At 37.2% G+C, this 21,979-nt stretch overlaps 1 protein-coding gene across 1 annotated transcript; it reads right to left on the bottom strand.

Annotated features, from left to right (window-relative positions):
- Nucleotides 1-18,138: 18,138 nt before the first annotated feature.
- OR51V27 (olfactory receptor family 51 subfamily V member 27) lies at nucleotides 18,139-19,089 on the bottom strand. Its single transcript, NM_001391668.1, has one exon. The coding sequence runs from the start codon at nucleotides 19,087-19,089 to the stop codon at nucleotides 18,139-18,141; it is 951 nt and encodes a 316-aa protein (NP_001378597.1).
- Between the last annotated feature and the right edge of the window lie 2,890 nt (nucleotides 19,090-21,979).

The following is a 21,979-nucleotide window of genomic DNA, read 5'->3' as shown; positions in this document are numbered from 1 at the left end:
CAGCTAGGGGGATAACGTAAGCCTGATTGGTGTTCTGTCCACTCGGGTCCTCGCCTCACCTCTGGCTTTAGTATCCATCCTGCCTAATGGAAATGAAGAGAAGAGCTGCTACCGTCCGTTCCTCTAGGTCTCATTGCCACAAGTATCTTCCTAGGAATCTCGCTCTGACCTTGTCCTTTTGTTCTGATAATTGCTCTCTAACCTTCCTAGGATCCCGTTTCCTCCTAGTATCATAATTCTGGAATGTGCACGTCGTTTTTCATAACATGCCTTTTTAAAAAAGCTCTGGTTGCTTCCAATATCTAGATTCCTGTTCCTGAACTCCACTGATATAAAACTCAATAAATATTAATAAATACTTCTATTAACAATGCTTCCGTTTGAATTGCCAAATACTATCTAGATAGAGAAAAACTTTCTGGTTATGACATGTGCATTCTCCTATTAAAATATGCTACTCCGGGCCTACATGGGTATCTGAGATATTTCCTTGTTAGAAAGTGAGGATTCAAATTTGAATTATTCATTAAAAACATTTCAGGAGACTTCAGATTTTAAAGCTTATCTAGAATGCCGAAACTCAGAGAATTGCTCCATCACAGGTGAGGCCTATAACCCCAGAAACTGATAAGAAATCGAAACAAAAACTAGGAGTTCTAAATGCTTAAAAAATGAAAGGTTTTTAAGTTTAATAAAAAGAGTACTTGATATCTTTCTAGATTTGTCCAAGTGCAATGATTTTTCCTGCTTTTGGAAGAACCAAAAATTTAAGAGACTTTGTCAGAGAACAAGGTGTGCAGCAAGCAAAATAATACACCTGGAACTATAAACATGATTTCTATTTAATAAAATTACCTAGGATAAAAAATAACTGTTTTGTGATGCATCTGTATACTTATTAACAAATGTATGTCTTTAATTGTCAATAAATTTACTTTTAGATAATACTAAGAGAAAGATGTTAAGTAGCTTTGACTTAAAGAGGGACCAGGCTCCCTTCAGTGTACTAGAACGTGGAACACAAGGAATTGCAGAGAACAATTCCAAGAGCATGGCCTTCTAAAGAGTCTTCTCAATCTCCTCTTAGTCTATTTTGAATAAAACCTATTAGATTGTTCATTCCTTTATGTTCAGCAGAAAGATTGCCAAGGAAGTCAGAACACCTGCCTACACTCTCCAAGCTCCCTGTTGGTCTTTCATTGTACCTGCTTCTGAAACATACAGATGCAGTGCTCCTTCTGCCACAAGGGCTTTGGCATTTAAGCTGCATCTGAGTCAGTTAGCAAAGTCCCTTGCCTGGAATTTACTACTTCAGAGAGCATGACGCTAACAGAACATGCGATACTTTCCATACTCTCTGTTATGAAATAAATATATATGTTCATCAATGTCGTAAATAATCTCTCTTCAAGATATCCCAAATAATACTCTATTTTTCCTCAAAGCTCCCCTACCATCTGATTGTATCTCATTTGCTGGCAACAACAGTCAGTCATTTAGATCAAAGAGTTATCCTTGACGTCTCCATCTCTGTAACTTTAATAGTGAAAGCAGGCAGCTATTAAAGCTTGCTAAATTGACTTATTTGATATCCATCAAATATAGCATATCTTATCCATCTCCATCTGCCTTAGCTATGATATTCCCTAACTCCCACATAGTCTATGCCATAGCCTCCTAACTATTTTTCCTGTTTCTGGCTTTTCCTTATAAAGCCCAATCTTCTCACAAAATCAGTTATCCTTCAAAAGGCAAATATGATTAGTAGTCTTAAGATTTTACCATTAAAAGCATCCTTTCATTCAAAAAGGAGTTAACTCACTTTATAACCTTTGCCAATCTCTCCAGACCACAATCTTGCCGCAACTTCCCTTCTGTGTGTTCGAGATCTTCTAGCAGCTTTGGGATCATACTACATGGTTTTAGTTTTCTGTGATGTTAAAATTACTTTACCTTTGAACTTGATTCTATTTTCCCTTGTCTGCTGATAAGCTTCCACTTATCTTTTTAATCCGTAATGAACATTCTCTCTCCAAATTGATGGCATTGGCCTCCTAAATCTTGAAATTATGAACCTGTCCTGCCTTAACTTTCCACCAAAAATGAACTCACCAAACATCTTCACATACACACAGAAAACCTGAGGAAGACCTTCATGTTCGGGAAATGTGATGGAAGTCTGCAGGAGAGAGTCTTTTTTTTTTTTTTGAGGATGATTAGCCCTGAGCTAACTACTGCCAGTCCTCCTCTTTGTGCTGAGGAAGCCTGACCCTGAGCTAATGTCCGTGCCCATCTTCCTTTACTTTCCATGTGGGACGCCTGCCACAGCATGGCATGCCAAGCGGTGCCACGTCCGCACCCAGGATCCGGGCCGGCGAACCCTGGGCCACCGAGAATCGGAACGCGCGCACTTAACCACTCTGCCACAGGGCCGCCCGAAGACAGTCTTTATCTTCATTGTAGAAAGTAACAGTGATTGAAGAAAATAAATTATATATATGTGTATACTACACTCGAGTTTATGATTTAGTAATATATATCATCATTTATGAATACACATGAAATAGACATATGTTACATCTAACATATACATACATGTTAGATATATATTTCATGTAGTTTATAAAAACCTTGTTTATTACTTTTTCCCACTGCACACAGTTATTAATGTAAACCAAGGACAATTCTTTACCATGTACTAGCTTGGCGGATTTGTGATGACATTGATTCACTGTATGTTGCATAATTTTAATGGGGAAAATTTAATAAACTCCATTTTTCATCTTTTACTTATTGGTAGGTTTTTATGTTAGCAAAGGGAAAGTAAACAAAGTTGTTAGGGAGTATTCTGTTAGAATGTTAAGTCCAATGGGAACTAAATTTTTTACCCATGATGGAGGCATATCATTTCAGAGAGAGAAACCATTCTGGGTAAAAATACAGCAACGTGAGACTGCATATTGATTTGGGGGAAAAACTTGCAAAAAGCATGTTCTCTTAACCAACATCCATTTAACAGAAAAAATAGATTCCTATATGTCCATGTTACACTAGTGGCATATGTCTTGTAGTCTTCTTTCTATACCCACATATTATTTTTCCTTCCATTCAATTCTATGCTCATCAAGAGCCAGAGAATATCTGCATTTTGGTATTCATGAGTTAACTTTTGTGTTTTTTTTGTTTTGCTCAGAAAGATTCTCCATGAGATGATATCTGTTTCCAATGTCCCTCTTTTTTTTTTTTTTTTTTTTTTTGCTGGAGCAAGATTGACCCCGAGCTAACATTAGCGCCTATCTTCCTCTATTTTGTGTCTAGGTCACTGCCACAGCATGGTGTAGCTCTGCACCCAGGATTCTAACCCATGAACCCTGGCTGCCACCAAAGCAGAGTGTACTGAACTTAACCACTATGCCATGGAGCTGGTTCCTTAACTCTTATTTTTATAATCTGCCATTTAGGTAAATAGGATGTAAAGTACTGAAATATGTAAAAAATACATGGGATTGCATTACACGAATCCCATTTTTATCTATAAAAATACAAATATTCCATATTTTAGAAAATCTTAAATACAACAGAACATTATTTTTTATATCTGCAATTGAAGTTACTTATAATATATTACTGTAAGTGATTGGGAAAATTCAATATGCTCTGGAAGGATTCTGTGCTCTCCTTCACAATGTCTTTTAATTTCTTATTTCACTATAAGGAAATGGAGATAAAAAATTTTGGAAAGTGCCTTTTTGCTATGGTTGATGAAAGAAAAATCATACCTAGAAATATGACAACATTTCAAGAATGAGTTTTGACTGATTTTACATTAAAAAAAGGTGGAGGATTGTAATTTCTGTCTCAAATAAAAATAAATTTTATTAGTTCCATATATGTCTTTCAATGATTCCCTATACTTATAAAAGCTTATCATAACATAGAAACTGCTGAAACTTTTGTAGAAATGTGAAATCAGCGTGATAAATATACAGGTGGAAGATGAGATGCACCAAATAATTAAAAATTTTCAAATCCATATACATATTAGCTATCATTTATTTAGTGCTATATACCCCATACTTTTCATAAACCACTTCATGGTTTCAATAATTCCAAGAATTATTGTTTCCGTAATGGAAACAAGTGTCATCCTAGATTTAAATAATGTGTTTAATGTCATACAAAAAGAGGAGAGATTTAGAGTGTTAAAGCAACAATTCTAGTCTTAGAGTATTCTCCTTGCATTCTTTATTTAATTCCAAAGCTGCCTTTCCTCTTCCTCCAATCACCTCACTCCATTCAAAGAAGTAAATTCAGATGTATGATCTACGGTGTTTGAAGAACTGTCCTCAGTTTCCATTAATAATAACTATGGGCAGTGGGAAAAAGTAATAAGCAAGATTTTCATAAACTACATGAAACATAAATATACATGTATGTATATTTCATATGTATTCATAAATGATGTTATATATTCCTAAATTGTATACTTGAGTGTAGTATACACATATATATATACATAATACATATATAATCTATTTTACTTTCAACAATGAAGATCAAGTTTCTCTCATGAAGACTTCCACTTCCATCACATTTCTAGAACATGAAGGTCTTCAGGTTTTCTGTGTGTATGTGAAGATCTTTGGTGAGTTCATTTTTGGTGGAAAGTTATGGTAGGACAGGCTAAAAGTTTCAAGATTAAGGAGGCCAATGCCATCACTTTAAAGATATGAGGAGTAAGGCCCAAATGAGTCACAAAAAATAGTCAAGAGTAATGGGAAGTATAGTTACCCAAGACTGTACTAGAAATAGCTCTGAATATTCTGAATGCTCCATCTTCCACTGACCAGGAAATCAAGAAGTTTAGTGTAAATTGATTACCAGTTCAATAAGATTATTTCTAGTGAGAAAGGATTATGTTAACTATAGAGTTCCTAAATTTACGGTTTGGTTGATTTTGAAATGAAAATAATAATAATAATAATAACAAAAAAATAGATTTATGGGGAAATCATCTTCCCTTCAGAAACCAAAATGTGGCCATTCCACATCAACAAACTTTCTCCTGTTTAAAACAGCAAAATATGTATCAACCACACTTTAATAGTACAGGATAGTCTACGTAAAATAATTTTAAATAAATGTATTGGAAGGAGTACAGCCATCAGGAACCAGTTTAATTCAGTTTTGTCTAAAATAACAGTTTGCTGGTATAATAACAGTAATCCGTTTCTATGAACCAACTCAAATGGAAGACTGGATAGCTGATTCTAAATATTGGGAGTTTCCTACAATTAGCTCATCAAAATCGACTACCACTAGGGGTGCTTTCTACAATTAAAGGACAATTACATGTGAAAAAATACTTGGGTCCAAACAGTTTAATTATTTAGATCAGCTCTTGTTGGAAAACCCATTTATACCTTTCTTCTTCAGCTTAATGAAATGGATATGAGTGTCTGAATATACTTGAAATGTTGTCCTAAAATTGGTTATGACTTCTTCTTCCCACCATCAATATATTCAATTTTAGAATCCATTCAAAGCCAGAAAAAAAATTATATGTTATGTGATGGCGTTTCTTGACCTGTTTGTTACGAACTTAGGCTTGAAAGGCAGCCAGACAGTGATATTTCTGCTGTCAAGCTCTGTGGGATAGGAACAGACATCACAAAGATTCAGGGAGTAGGGAGTAGAGGTCAAGGGGCCTTGGATTTATTTTTTTATATCCCATCTTCAAACCAATTTTTTTTTTAATAAAAGTAGATAGATTACGTTGTATTGACCACAGGGAATATAATTCATCACTTTTCTCTTCCTCAGGAGAATTGCATCATAGTCCTGCCCAACTGCTGATCTATATTTGCCTATTTGAAAGTGATTCATTCATAACTACATGTTTATAACTGCACTGTTCATAACCACACCACATGAGTAGGTGAATGCACATAAGCTGAAGAACTAAACTTATGAGTATGTGTTCTAATAGATGCTTCTGGCATCTAGATAGAGAACTATTTAGAAAGGATCCAAGAAGAGTGTGGGGGAATTGCACATTGTTATTGTTCATAAGGGTCACTCTGAGCAGAAATCTTTAAAGAAAATAATAATTCTGTTGTCAGAATTCTATCTAGGTCTTGAGTACCTCTTAGTCTAATGAGCATTTTTCACCTTTTTTTCCCTTCTCTTATCCATGATGAATCTCTTCAGATCTTTAATTAAAACAGGTTTGTTGCCTTAGACGAATATATAAAGATAATGCTGAAATGAAAATGAAGAAAGCCTATCCTAAAAAAATCAGATTTTTAGCATTTTTCTTAAATTGTCTCTTCATGTTTTCTAATTCCCAACAACTCCATCTCCATGTAGATACTCTCTTGGAAGCAGGACAAATAGATTTGCATCCACATTAAATTTGATATCCTTTTTGATATTAAACAGATCCAGGAAAACTAAACTGCCAAAGTAATTAGTTCTCACTAGGGTTCATTCAAAAAATAGTCATTGTCTTACACTGAAGACACAAAGGAAGAATTTGGAATTCTGCTTAAGACCATCAGGAGATACTTCACAGAGGAGACGATGCTTGAGCTGAGAGTCAAAAAATAAACTGATATTTGTCAGGTGGGAAAGACATTGGGTAGAGGAGGAAACCTAAGGTAAAAAGGATTATAAGCAAAGGGAAGGATGAAAGAAAGTCCAGAATCTAAACTGGTTTTTAAAATTCTAAGATAGATTTCCTTAAGACTGATAATAGCTTTGCATCAGGGTTAAGTTAAAGGTAGCAAAAACAATAATAGTAATAGTATATTCTATAATTTATCTACTATATGCTGATAATTTAGACACTGAATGTATGACTGGCTTTAAAGGAAAAGTACGTTATCCTTTCTTTTTCTAGAGAAAATAAGAAAATTTTTCCATGTAAGTTTACACACAATAAGAGTTCTCCTCATAGCTGTTCTGACACCTGTATATTGATACAAGGTTGGAGAAGCCAGATTAAATCAGAATACTAGAATATCAGGCAAAAATAAGCTTTTGTACTACTTTTCATTGAAGTAGAGAGACTTCCTCAACCAGCCATAGCCGTTCAACAATGGGGTTACTCACCACGTAGCATCAGAAGTAGAAAGACATGGGGCCGGCCCTGTGGCGCAGCGGTTAAGTTCGCAGGATCCACTTCTAGCGACCCAGGGCCTGCCGCTTCAGATCCCAGGTGTGGACATGGCACCGCTTGGCAGGCCATGCTGTGGTAGGTGTCCCACATATAAAGTAGAGGAAGATGGGCACAGATGTTAGCTCAGGGCCAGGCTTCCTCAGCAAAAAAAGAGGAGGACTGGCAGTAGTTAGCTCAGGGCTAATCCTCCTCAATAAAAATAAAAAAATAAAAGAAGTAGACAGACAAACATACTGGGCTTGACTGTGTTGGAGAGATAAGAAGTAAAACGGAAAGAGACAGAGAAAGACAGAAAGACAATGATTTATGGAGAGAAAAAGATTTAGAGAGACCACCAATGGTAAAAAAAAACCAAAATGACTTTTATATAACTAACGCTTTTCTCAGTGTAAATCCTATGAGTTGCTCTGCATCTTCATCTTGCTGGCAAAGTAAATGATGAACTGGAATCAAGGGTAGGGATTGCCTTCCCCAAAATTCCAAGGTCATTATTTCCTTCTTTATGCATCAACAGGAATCAAGAGGTTGGGAAGAAAGTCTCTGCCAACAGCAAGGAGAAAAGTGAGTTTAATTCAAAGAAACTTCAAATCTGATTTATTTCTTTTCTATCAAGCTGGAACTGTTTAAAAGATAGTTTAATATATGAGTTCTGCTGTCAAGTTAGGTTTATGGAAAGTCAATGTTTATTTACTCTTTGTCAGTGGTGAGTGCAACTATGCAACTGGGCAATCTAGCCAGGAGAGGACATCTGGAATAAGAGTAGAAAAAGAACCATGGAGATGAACATAATTGCCAATGGAATTTATTGTTTCAACAGTGTAAAGGGAGTCAGACAAAGGAATAAAGGGAGAATATTTTGAGACGGAAGAAAAAATAAGATAGAGTGTGATTACAGAAACAAAATATGTATTTTAAGGAAAAAATAATGTCAAGTACTGCACAATTATCAATTGAGAAGAGTCCTTAAAAAATGTATTGTGCTTGTTAAAAGAGGATCATTTTTATTTTTTTCCAGAAAAGTGAACTTGACATTACAGATGCAAATGGCTATCATTGTGGTTTGAAATATGCTTAATTAGAAAAATACAAGTCATAGTGATTAATTCAGGGTTATAGCTAGAAATGAAATGAGAGACAGGGAATTTTAGCAGAGGGAGATCATTGCTTCTCGTATTACAAAATGTGCTAAAATCTAAATAGTTTGGAGTAGGGAAAGAACAAGTGTATTGCAGATGCTTGAAATACAAGATTTTCAAGGAAAGACGATAAACAAATGAAAAACTCAGAACATATCTATGGAAATTAGCCTACAAGAGGAGAAGAGGTTGTCCTGCTGCAGAGACAGGAGAAGGTGAGAGTTTCTGCATGTGTACTGTATTCTAACCGCATTTTATGGCCAAGAGATTATAGTATGGTTTTCATAGAAAGTTGAAGAGACAGGTAAAATTTAAGAAAAACATGTCTAGAAATCAGCCAGGGAATTCAAAGCTGCATAAATTTTATTGGGAAAGCTTCTAGAATTGAGATTTTCTCTAGTATTGTTGAGCTTCTCTGTTGGAAAAACTAAGCATACTGATCAAAACTTAAGATTTCTAGGTACAGATTGGTAAGTAGCAAAAAGAGCAAAGAAATTGTGTCATGAGACAAAGGAGTAGCTAATATATTATACCATGAATAAAAAGTGAGAAAGGAATGTGAATTAAAGAGAGTGGATAATGGCCCTGAATAAAAGAAAAATATAGCATGTGACCACGATATAGAAATAAAAATGAGCTATTTGTCAGAATGTACGGCTATAAGTAACTTGTGTATGAGTAGTGTCTGTTGTGCGCATTTTCAAGGTGAGATGTAGGTTTATGTTGAAGTTCTGTGAAGAAATAGCTAATGTGAAACATGAATGAAAGCTTTTATTCATGGAGATTAAACAAAACAACAAAACAAAACAAAACACCTGTTTTCTTCATCCTGATTACTAAAACATGCTAAGTGTACTAGTTTTTCTGCCAGGAAAGAAAAATAAAATCCAAATACAAGAATATTTATCTCTTTTAAACTATTATTTCTGTACTCTAATTATAAAATACGCCATGTCTTTTTATTCTCTAACCTCTTTTAACCAAGAAAATTTAGATGAGAGTAATTTCAAAGTCAATGATCTCATTCAAGAAACTAAATGCTCTACACTGCCGAGAGAAAAATTTCAAAAGAATTAGTTGGATGATACATCAACACAGAGTCAGAGGGGACAAAAACATTACAGGAACTGAGGTGGGTAGGGAGACAATGATTTAGGGACTATATTGATCAATGAATTTCTTTTGGGAGAAATACAGGACAGACTGGTTTTAAGCATTGATGAGTAGAAGATCACTTACCTGGATGATATTTTACACAGGAGATTTTGCATGACTGAAGAGGTAGTGATGGTAAACTAAGCACACTGGCCTCGTAGTAGGGAACTTTGTGAGCCTGTGGGGGAATGATAATGGGAATTAATGACAGAGAGTTACATAGTCAGGTAGATTGACATGTTCTGTATTCAGAAAGGATGAATGATGAATTAATAAACAAATAAAAAAAAATGCTTTGAATTTTCACCTCCTAAACGCTCTTTAAAGGTCTAACAGAGTTAGTAACCTGCCAATACTGCTATAAGCATACTTCAGACTCAGCCCAACTGTGGCTTCACTGGCTATTAACTGCAGCGAGGACACCCCCAGAAAAGCTATGGGCTGAAAGTCCAAAAGACCCGGGGCTTAAAGGGCCCACGCACAAACTCACTCATTGCTACAAGCTAAAATCACCAGAGAGAAGGCTGACAGTCCTTTGGTGACAGGAGACTCACCTGGTGGTCTCTAGGGGCATCTTGGTGAGAAGAGGGACCTCTCCGGAGACTGAGACATTGGTGGGGGCCATTGTTCTGCCTTTTGGGCTCATGTACAATTGGAATTTCATGATCTCTCTGAAAAGAATTTTGTACAACATATTGAAGGAAGAAAATCTATTGTTACTCAACACAGGTAAAAAGTAAAATTACTTACTGGGCAGTATTAGAGTTCTACAGTCCATTTGAAAAGAAGTCATTTTATAATCTCTCTCTCTAAATTCTTTTGTAAAAATAGAAACTGACTTCCCAGATGTTTACCTCTTTTTGAAATTAGCAAGCAAGCAAATGTTCAAATTGGAACAAACACTGCACTGTCATTGCAGAGTGAATGACACTAAACAGGCAACTGAGCTGTGTATTAACATCCAAGGGTGAGTTTTATAGGAGTAGGTATTTAAAAGAGAGGGGCCAGCTCCATGGCCGAGTGGTTAAGTTTGCACGCTCTGCTGCGGCGTCCCAGGGTTCAGATCCTGGGCGCAGACAGGCCACGTTGAGGCAGTGTCCCACAACCCACAACAAGAAGGACGTGCAACTAAGATATACAACTGTGTACGGGGGGGGTTGGGGAGATAAAGCAGAAAAAAAAAGATTGGCAACAGTTGTTAGCCCAGATTCTAATCTTTGGGGAAGAAAAAAAAAAAAAGGAAGATTGGCAACAGGTGTTAGCCCAGGTGCCAATCTTTAAAAAAAAAAAACAGAAAGAAAATTGGAAAGGACTGGGTTAGGGGAGCGGGAAAATACTGCTTTTTTTGTTTTGTTTTTAATTGCAGTAAGGTTGGATTATAACATTATATAGCTTTCAGATGTGCATCGAAATATATTTCAAATTCTGTGTAGATTACATCATGTTCACCACCCAAAAACTAATTATAGTCCATCCCCTCACATGCGAGCCTAATCATCCTTTTTGCCCTCCCACACTTCCCCTATGGTAACCACTAATCCAATCTCCAATGCTATGTGTTTGTTTGTCATTGTTTTTATCTTCTACTTATGAGTGAGATCACATGGTATTTGACTTTCTCCCTCTGACTTGTTTCACTGAGCAGAATACCCTCAAGGACCATCGATGTTGTCACAAATGGCCAAATCCTGAATGAAATATTAATCTCCTTTTCAGAATGTCTATACAGAGCTGATACTTACTTGGAGTTAATCCCATTTATACAATTACATTTTCAATTACTTACACTCCCTTTATATTTCTCTAAATATTTCCCTCTAGATTTCCCAGGCACCTGTGAGAATACATATTCACAAGTTTAATTCTACAGCCTTCTTTTGTGCATGTGCCTACTCATGTTGGTGTAGCATTGTCTGAAGATAAAGAAAGCCATTCCCAGAGGCAAACAGAATAAAAATAGCATCAGCACTTGGACAAGGGCTAGGAGGCTATTCTCCTGAGGAATGGACCAGTGATGAAATTATCTTCTCTATAGGCCACAAATTGTATCCAATTCCCCCTTTATTATTATTATTATTGTTACTGTTTCTGTGTGGAGAAAGCATACTAAAGAAGTATTGCAAGGCTCTTGGGTCTCCCTTCCTAAATCTTATTGACTCCAGTTGTCCCCATAAAGCTTTATTTAGGACACTAAGTCTCGGGCTTGGACTGCTCTTAACAGTTGAGTTTATAAATGAGAGGTCAAGAAATGGTATAATAAGTGAAAGAATATTTTTTCTGGCTTTGAATGACTGCTAAAATTGAATGTATCAATACTGAGAAGGCATCATCTCCAAATCCGGGACACCATTTCCACTATACACAGGGACTCATAATTTATAACTTCATGAAACTGAAAGTGAGCTGTGGAAATTAGTTCTTCCTCCCAAGAACAGAAGATCTAACTTCTTGAGATACCTATCTGGATCCTATGATCTTTTTCACAAATAACTATCCCTATGTCTAGAAATCAGCTCTGGTGGTTGTCAGTTTTGACCAGTGGATGCTACACGACTCCCAATCAGAATCAACTATTCTGTCTTCCATATGAGCTGGCTCACACAAACATTTTTTACTGTGGTTTACTGGAGAAGTGACATTTTACACATTTACACAAAACAGTTACATTGATTCATAGTCCCTGTACTTTCCCCAATAAGTATATTTAAAACGATTTTACCTATAATGTCCTGAAGCATCAAAGATTGATCAACATAGAACTTCTTGTTTTATGCAGGAAACGCGGTGTTGACCTCAGGAGGGTATGTTCTAGTTTCTCAAGCAATGACGATTTCCTCATAAATACATTATTATTACTAGTAATATTGCTACAAAATCAATCAAACTATGAATTGGGAACTCTGCAGCTATCTAAACCCTTTCTTTTTAGAAATAGCCCTGACAAACTGATAATTGACTTATGTGTCTGACTTCCTGGTTGGCAGGGAGCACTGTTCTAATCTGTGCATTCAGAGTCATTTCTAGTAAAATCTTAGGTAAATGTACTTCCAATTATCCATGCCTTCCTTGGGTCTTGTTTTCCCTATCTGTGAAGTAACAGTATTTGGCTTCTTAATTTTGAAACACTTAGCCTGTCTTAACTATAACTCTGAGCTGACCATGGATACTTTTTACACAAAGAACATGAGAAGAACTCTCCAGTCGGAGTGCCATAGAAGTCTATAGTCAAGGGTCTTCATCTTCATTGTTTAAGATCAGGAGGTGTGAACGGAACACGTTCTGAATTTTTAAATTTATGTAAATGATAAATTCCTTGGTTATTGCTTTTTCCTAACTCCCACTGTTTGTTACTAATGTAAACAGAGAACAGATGTGGAACACAGACGTGGCTTTAGATTCTGTATGGAGTGAGGACATTGGAGTCAGAGAGGAAGGGTAATCTTAGAAGAAAATACTGACTGCAAGAACAGAACTTTAAGACTTGGATTCTTCCTTTAAAACAATCTATTGTATTTCTGATGGAGATAAGGAGGCAAAATAAAACATTATATTTTTTTATCAAACAGTGTTTTATATCTAGAGTTCTCCTCCAGTTGTATGATATTGGCCAAATGACTTAAATTTTGTTACAATATTTCTCTCATCTATGAAAACAATAGTCCTTAAAGTTATAAAAACAATGACATGCAATCTATGAAAAGATCATGACATAGAGTACAGAATAAATGGCAGCTAAAATGCATGCAGGATTTAAAATCCTCTATTATGTTGGCTGTTCTCATCTTTCAGTGTCATCCTTGCTACCCTTTTTAATTTGCATTTCTTTAATTATGAATATCCTAGAAGACCTGTAATCTAATAAAGTAAAACCCATCTATTACTCAGTCATTATAAAGATTCAGTAAGTATAGAATCATTGAAAGAACGTATATATATTCCTCATAGAATGTATTTTGTCTTGAAACATAAATGTATATTCATTTGCCAATATGTTCATATAAAGGCAGCCAAAATTTGGTCTTAGAATATTTTCAGGTGTTACACATGTACTCTCATGCATAAATTGCATGGAAAATGAAGTCCTCAAAATTATTTTTCTCATTTTAAGTGGAATACAAATTACTGACATTCTGAATCAAGGTATAGAATCCTTCCAGAGTTTATTATCTCTTTTCTCAATCATTTGAAATAATGTCTCTCAGGAAAATTCAACACCAAAGACAAAAATATATCAGGATGTATTTGCACATCTCTAAAATATTCAGCTTAGTGGGTTTTTTTCTCTTTCAAAATGCACTACTTTATTTTCTACTTAAAGTAGCCACACATTGTAAACTTTAGAATGTGACAGTCACACGATTTCTTTAGTAAGCCCCAAGATTTCCATGATCATTCCCGGAGCTTACAGCCTGAGGAGTGGTCCTGAGGTCTCAAACATTAAATCTTTTTCTACAACCACAAATTCCTTTCAGGTTTGGGTTATTTAATCACCAGATAATTTGCCTTGAACATAGTCTACTTTCTATTTCTGAAAGTATCAGCTATGCTTCCTTTTTATGAACACTCTGATTTCATCTTGCACAACTTCATCAGGATCTTCTCTGGTCTTCATAGATTCTAAAGCATAAGAGAGGCCATTACGATCCTCAGTGTAGACACCAAATTTCACACCCACGTGTTCAAGTTCATCTCTAAGTAGCTATTTCATCTTGTTTGCCGCCAGAGATGTCAGGCCGAGGGTGGTCCAAATGGGCCGCAGCTTGCTCTCGCTCACATCCTGGACAGTGGCCCTGAATAACGCTGACACTTGTGCCATGCAGGTGCCCCGGTGCCTCAGGCCAGAGTTCAGACACTGCAGCCTCTCTTCCTGGACACAGTGGGTGCATTGAGCCAACTTAATTTTTATAAAGCAATTCCTTTTATTTTCACACTTATCAGTTTATAAGATATTTTGTTAAATGACTCATTACAAAAAATAAGCAACAGATATAACCAAGAACATATATGATTCTTGATGAGCATTACTTCAACTTCAAAGTAACAAAATCATTATTTGTACTAGTTTTTTTCCAAAGTGAATATGTATTTTCATGCTGCTATGTCTTTGGACAGGACATTTTTGAACTGAACTGATATTCCTTTTCTTCAATGGGTAAAGTCTTTATTCTCCTTAGGCTGTACATTATACCATATTTCCCCAAAGTTTGCTTACTTACCCATTGCCACACAGCAAACCACTTTAGGTTAGCATGTTGAATAATTTGTTAAACATTTTCCAAACATCATCCAAGTTATAGTTAATCAATGTGGTCACAGATACTCCAAGCTACTACCTGATAAAGAACAACTTATCTTATATCTTGTACTTCTCTCAAAGAGAACCACAAATGTACCAGACTGGACACAGGAGAAAATAGAACCTTGCTCCATCTTTGGAATTTATCATCATACTGGGGCAGAATTTCACATAAGTGGAAAATAAAATAACATAAAGGAAACTTTTTGACATCAGATTTAGACGAGAGAGAATTTAAGGATGAATGAAGAAAACTAGGCATTCTATCCTACAACTCAGCAACAAAAAAAGAAGCAAATCAAAAAATCGACAGAGGACTTGAATAGGCTTCTCCAAAGAAGATAGATAATGAAAAGATATTCAATTATCACATGAAAAGATTCTCGATATACTAACCATTAGTGAAGTGAAAATCAAAACCACAATGAGATACTACTTTACACCATTAGGATGGCTAGTGCCAAAAAACCAGAAAATAACAGGTGATGGCAAAGATGTTGAAAAATCCGAACCCCTGCACACTGCTAACGGGAATGTAAAATGCTGTGGAAAACAGTATGCAATTCTGGAAAAAATCAAAGTAGAATTGCTATGTGATCTAGCAATTCCACTTCTAGATATATACACAAAAGAGTGGAAAGTAGGGACTTGAAAAATATTTGTGCTCTAATGTTCACTGCAGTGTTATTCACAATAACTAAGAGATGAAAACAATCCAAAAGTGCATTAGAGGATGACTGAATAAACAAAAAGTAATCTATACATACAAAAGAATATTATTTAATCTGAAAAAGGAATGAAATTCTGACACATGCTACAGAATGAATGAACTTCAAAGACATATATTAAGTGAAATAAACCAGACAAAAAGGGGAAATTACTGTATGATTCCACTTAAATGAGGTGTCTAGAACAGTCAGGATCATAGAGATGAAAAGTAGAATGGTGGTTGCCAGGGGCTGGCAGTAGGGAAAAATTGAGCAGGTAGAGAGTAATTGTTTAATTGGTGCAGAGTTTCAGTTTAGGATGGTGAAAAAGTTCTGGAGAGATATGATGGTGATGGTTGCACAACAATGTGAACATAGTAATGCCACTGAACTGTGCATGTAAAATGGTTAAAATTATAAATTTCATGTCATGTATATTTTACCACAAGAAAAATAAAGTCCTTATCACATCATACTCCTTAAACTAAAAACAAACAAACAAACCAAAAACCCTACGGATTCCAAAGCAAAAGGAGTTCAATACAGAGATTTCAAAATAGAGATAGTAGATGACTGAATAATTACCCCCCAAAGGTGTTTATGTCTGTTCCGCCACAGGACCAGCTGGGCCAGGGCTGCAGGATATTGTGCCAAGAGACCGAAGAAACGAGCCAGAGACTGCAAATGAGGCATATAGGTTTATTGAGTCCTACTTATGGGAGAGTGTCCAGTGGAGGCTGGCTGGACAGAAGCATGCATAAGCCCACAACCCCCTCAAGACAAGCTTGCTTAAGTGGGCAGAAGAATAAAGGCTGCATGCTTGCCAGAGGCCTACCCTTGGTACAACCAGCGTTCCCAGGAAGACATGGAGGGGCTCTGTGTCCCCGTAAGATGGGCTGTTCTTCTTGTGGGATAAGGGAGGATCCGGGTTGCCCAGGCCCAAATCATCACAAATTCCAGTAGCTGAGCTGCCTGCCCAGGAGGGAGCCGGAAGGACACATGGTTGCAATGGGCCTGGGGGTTTCTGCTGAGCAAACAAGGCCCAGGCCCTACAATGTCCTAATCTTCAGGACCTGTGTATGTGTTAGCTTGCCTGATATAAGGGACTTTACACATGTGATTAAGTTAAGCATCTTGAGATTAGGAGAATCTTCTGCACTATCCAGGTGGAACTAATGTAATCACAGGGTCCTTATAAGAGGGAGGTCTGAGGGTCAGATCACAGAAGATAATGGGACAACAGAAGTAGAGGTCATATTGAGGCCACAACCAAGGAATGAAGACAGCCTCTAGAAGCTTAAAAAGCCAGGGAAACAGATGCACCCTTAGATCCTCTAGAAGAACAGAACCCTGATGATTTATTTTGACTTCTAACCCTCAGAATTGTAAGATAATGAATTTGTATTAAGCTGCTAGACTTGCAGTTATTTTTTATAGCAGCTGTAGAAAACTAATACAGAGATATCTTCTCATCAGCTGAGGAAGCAGGTGTGGCTTTCAGGACACGGCAAGATTAATCCTGTAGAGATTGCTATCTTGATAAAAGATATTTTAAAACTTGGAGATTTAAGTCTTTGCAGCAATTCCAGAATGGGTGCAATGTCAACTGAGCCCTATCCCCGAAGATATTTTCAAGGAGAACTTGGTAATTGGATTCTAAAGCACTGGAAGCAGAGAGATGAATCAGAAATTATATTTTTCCTTGAGATGGTTCCCATCTATTTGGAAAAGGATGAAACAGACACACAGCACATTTCTGCATAATATTAAAGATTCAAGGTGAACAAAGTTCACCAACCCAAAATGCTATTAAAGTTTGTTTATATATCCTAAATATCATTCATATCTCTTATCATATTTCCATTTTCAAAACCATTACTCTAAGAGAGGCCACGATCAGTTCTCAATTGAGCCTTTGCAATAGTTTCTAAACTAAACTCTTCTCTGCAGACTTTATGGATAATTTAAAATGCCGCAAAGAAGTCCTAATGATACAATATTTAGTGAAAAATTGTAGAGTGAAAAATTGAACGCAATAAGGTCTCAGCTTCATAACCTTGAAAAAAATTAGGAGAAAGTCTTTGGACTAGAGGGGTTATACATCTTTTTATTCCAAAACATCTTTAATGGACTTGCATTAAGTCAGTAATAGAGGAAAGAGAATAGAGCAGAGGGAAGCCTCAACATCATAGTAACTCAACTCACCTGTAGGAATGAGGAAAGTCCAATTTCACTGTATAATATATTTTGATATAAGGTCCATTACTTGAATAACCTAAAAAATAGGCATGTCTCTGAAATTTTAGGTAGAGGTGTGACTAAATGGAATGAAAATATTGATTAACTCAGGATAACACAATTTTCATATGGCAATCATGCTGCAAGGATATACAATACAATACAAAGCCCCTTATTGTTTCATCCATAATGGTTTGAGTATCCTACAGTAAACTTTCAGAAACCTGCTCTGGATTGTGTATCAGCAAAACTTAGTTCATTACCTCTCTTGCATTAGCAAGTCACTTAAGTTCTTTAATGCTCAAGTTCTTAGAAAAGAATAAAACATTATAGAAAATAGTATTCAAATTGTATCTTGTTGCACACATGGGGACTAGCATTATTATTTTGACCTTAAAACATTCTTACTGATAAAACCCAAGGGTTTCACCCCATTTTCAGGGAAAACCACTTCTTCATCCTGCTTCGGATCTGCTGGGTCTTTACACTGTAGATGATTGGATTCATCAGGGGTGGAAAGAGAATATAGATATTGCCCATAAGGACATGAACCAAAGGTGAGAGATGCTTTCCAAAGCGGTGCACCATGGTGAGACCAATGATGGGAATATAAAAAACCAGGACAGCACAGATGTGGGAAACACAGGTCTGCAAGGACTTGAGCCTCTCCTCCCGGGATGCAATTGCCAGCACCGTATGCAAGATGAAAATATAGGAGATAAGAATGAGGACGGCATCCAACAACAAAGTACAAATCACTAGAGCCAGGGCATAGAGGCTGTTGAAGCGGATGTCAGAGCAGGCCAGCCGGAGTAGGTCCTGGTGAAGGCAGAAAGAGTGAGAGAGGATGTGGGGACGGCAGTAAGGGAAGAACTTCAAACGAATGATGACGGGAAGAATAGACAAAGCACTTCTCATCAAAATGGTCACCATAAAATGAATGACTCTATTATTAGTCAGGATGGACGTATACCTCAGAGGATTGCAAATTGCTATAAAGCGATCAAAGGCCATGGCGAGAAGGACTCCAGACTCTGTGCACGAGAGTCCATGAATAAAGTAACTTTGGGCAATGCAGGCATCCAGATTGACTTCTTGGTTGAGCCCCCAGAGGATCCCCAGGACCGTGTGCACTGTGGACAGCCCCATGCACAGGTCAGTGAGGGCCAGCAAGGCCAGAAAATAGAACATGGGCTGGTGCAGGCTCGACTCAGTCCGGATCACATGGAGCACCATGCAGTTTCCCAGGAAAACCATAGCATAGATGGAGGAGAAGGGAATTGAAAACCAGGGATGGTACTGGTCTAGACCAGGGAACCCTGTGAGAATAAATATCGAGGAATTAATAATGGAAGCAGAAGAAGCAGACATGAGCATTTGGAGCTAATTCCCAAGGAAAGGTAAAGATTCACAGTTTTGTGTATATTATCTGGCTTTGAGAACAGTTTAACATAACACAGTGCTCAGAGCATATATAGCACAAGTTAAGTTAATTGTAGAACCCCAGGGAAGTCAACTGTAGGAGAAGCTACTGTACAAGATGGTTTCACAGAGAACGTCCTTGATGTCAGGTCTCAGAGGTTATAGAAGCAAATCAACGTCTGACCACTATAGGCAATTGATCTCTAACTTCCTTCTCTTGTAGTCTCTCTGAGCCCTTTGCACCACACACACCAGGTGACAGTGACTCAAGTTATTGAGAGCGTAAGTCTGCTCCTGCTCTGCTGCTCCTGGGTAACCTCTGAACGCTCTCTCCTTCCCCCAGTCCTTGTGTACAGGGAGTCAGAAGGCTCAGAGTTAGGAGGAAGGAATGAAGAGGATTGTGGGAGCTGGTGAACCCGGGCTCCAGGGAGAGCACTATTCTCTCGTGAAGGATGATGCAAGTGAAAGATGCTTCCTGGTTCTTCCAGGCTAGCAGTTTCCTGGGATTCTGAGGAAAGGATAAATAGCAGCCTTTTCCCCAGAGTCCACAACTTTTCTAATCTTAGAGGGAGGGTGACTCATGGCATTGACTGAAAATGGACTGGATTGACTGACTGTGCTCAGAAGAAGCTAAGAAGCAAACATCCAATGGGAAAGATAGTATCAGAAATCTGAGGAATTTTTGTGTCCATTTCAGTCTGAAATAAACTATAATGTTTACATAAGATTTATTTATTGTTTTCCGCTTAAGGAAATTTTTATTTTTCACTGAATTCCTCAGTCAAACTCTTTCCCTTTTTTGAACTCCAGAGAAATGTGTCTCCTTTCTGACAGGTGTAGTATAAGAGCTGTATATAAAAAGGTTTCATAAAAATACTATAAAATGACACACACCATATTGCTAAAACATTCACTTATGTGTTAGTTGTACATAGTTAATTATGTACTTATGGTGGGCAGCATGGAGGCACACAGGTGCAGGGCGGTCACTGCCAACATGGACAGAAAGTAGTACGTGGGCTGGTGCAGGGAGATCTAAGAGCATGAGTGTAAACTCAAACTCAAGTACATTAGAATTAGAATGAAGCTTATAGACCCTGCAGCATCCCCAGGATTGTATTGATGAGGTTCCAGTGACTCCAAAAAGGCAAGAACTTGTCAAGAATCAGATCTCCTGTAAACCTCAGGATACTCCACATTTGCGAATGCAACCACTGTCCTCCATTCCTCCACGTTTTCTGTCCCCTGAACCTTGTGGGTCTCTCAGCTGCCAATCCATGTATTTTCTACTGTGGGCTATTTTGTCCCAGACCCTAGTAGAAGATGACTCTATTTTAAAGTATTTCTCAATCCCTCTTCAACAAAACCCAGCCAGGAGCTTTCTGCAAATCCACAATGATCCAACATAAGAATAACAATAGCCGGTAAGAGCAACTGAATTTTGAGGAGTCATGGGTTTGTTTGTTTTTCACAGACATTGTCTTGAGTTGAAAACTGTTGTGATGATAACTAATTTGTCTGGAGATATGTACACTAGTATTCAACTCCTTTCCAAAAGAGATCCCCCTTATGGATCCTGCCCTCCTCTGAAAGTAGCAACGTGCAGGTGTAATCCTTCATATTTGCATTTTCACTTTAGATACTTTAAAATCACTTTTTCGTCTATAATCTCAGATAATCACCTCAATTCTCTAAGACTGAGAAATCAGATTGTATTACGCCTGGTTTCTAAATTAAGAAATAGACTCTGCAGCAAATGAAGAAAATAATTTGGCCAAAGCCTCCTATTTAATAAAGAGTGGATACACGAGGAGAACACAGTGCTTCGTGTTTGTTATTTAGCTTCTGAGCATTTTAGCTTATGGTAAAAAAAAAAAAAAAAGGAAAAGAAAATCAGAGGAAGATCTCTGCTGTGATAAGGAAAGCCTTTGGAGAGTTGGAAGCATGGTGTGCCTTCTATCTGCATATCTGCATAAGCTAAAGGCTCCCTTAAAATTCTGATTTTTAAAAAGTTTCAAATATGATGTCAGCTTATATACAGTCAGAGAGTCAGTTTTAAAATCCTAGTATTTGCTTAAATATTTTTTTTAAGTAAATGAATAGTGTTAAGGACCCTTATTTGTACGTGCTAGCATTATAGCTATCTGCAGGATAGACAAAAGTACAGCTACAATGAAGCATCATGAACACAATGGATGCAAATAGAGATAAATATTGTGAAGTAAATAATGCTGATAGAAGGGGTGCATGTGATAGTGTTTTATATAAAGTGTTCTGGGAATAACTCTCAAGGAGGAAACAGTTGGAGTAAGATCAGAATTGAAAAAAAGCAGCCATTTGAAGATGTGCGTATGTATGTGTGTGACTGTGAGGGAGTGCATTGCCTGGGCCTGTGTGTGTGTGTACGTGTGTGTGTGTGTGAGTGTTTAATGGGGTAGGTGCAAAGAGAAGCATCAGGCAGGAAAAGAAAGGAAAGAATCTTGTTAATGCCCGGGGCAGCTGGCAGACATAAACCAGCTGTAGCTCACGTGAGGATGTCAACAAGAAAAGTAGTAGACACAGAGAATCCAAAACCCAAGCAATCACTACGAAAAGTTCACTTATCTATCTTAAAATTTGAATTCTACATCTGTGCTTACTACCTACACAATTCTGATCTTCAAAGGGAAAACTGTTTATGCAGCGAAATATGTTAGTGCTCTCTAAATGGCAATTAAAGTGGGCAAGGGAGGAGAGGAAAGGGTTAAGAATTAAGAGACAAGGTTTGTAATCCTGAGTCCTTAGGTGAAGTAGGAAAAGTTCTTTTCAAAAGTGAAATTTTGAGACAAATGATGGTGGCAATGAT

Source organism: Equus caballus, chromosome 7 (assembly GCF_041296265.1).
Source record: "Equus caballus isolate H_3958 breed thoroughbred chromosome 7, TB-T2T, whole genome shotgun sequence".
In the NCBI taxonomy this organism is placed as follows: domain Eukaryota; kingdom Metazoa; phylum Chordata; class Mammalia; order Perissodactyla; family Equidae; genus Equus; species Equus caballus.
The sequence above is the reverse complement of the archived record's forward strand: the minus strand, read 5'-3'. Positions and strand labels throughout refer to the sequence as shown.

What these genes read in the sequence shown, in the direction of transcription:
- OR51V27 (NM_001391668.1), bottom strand. Translation starts at nt 19,089, where the DNA reads ATGCTCATGTCTGCTTCTTCTGCTTCCATTATTAATTCCTCGATATTT.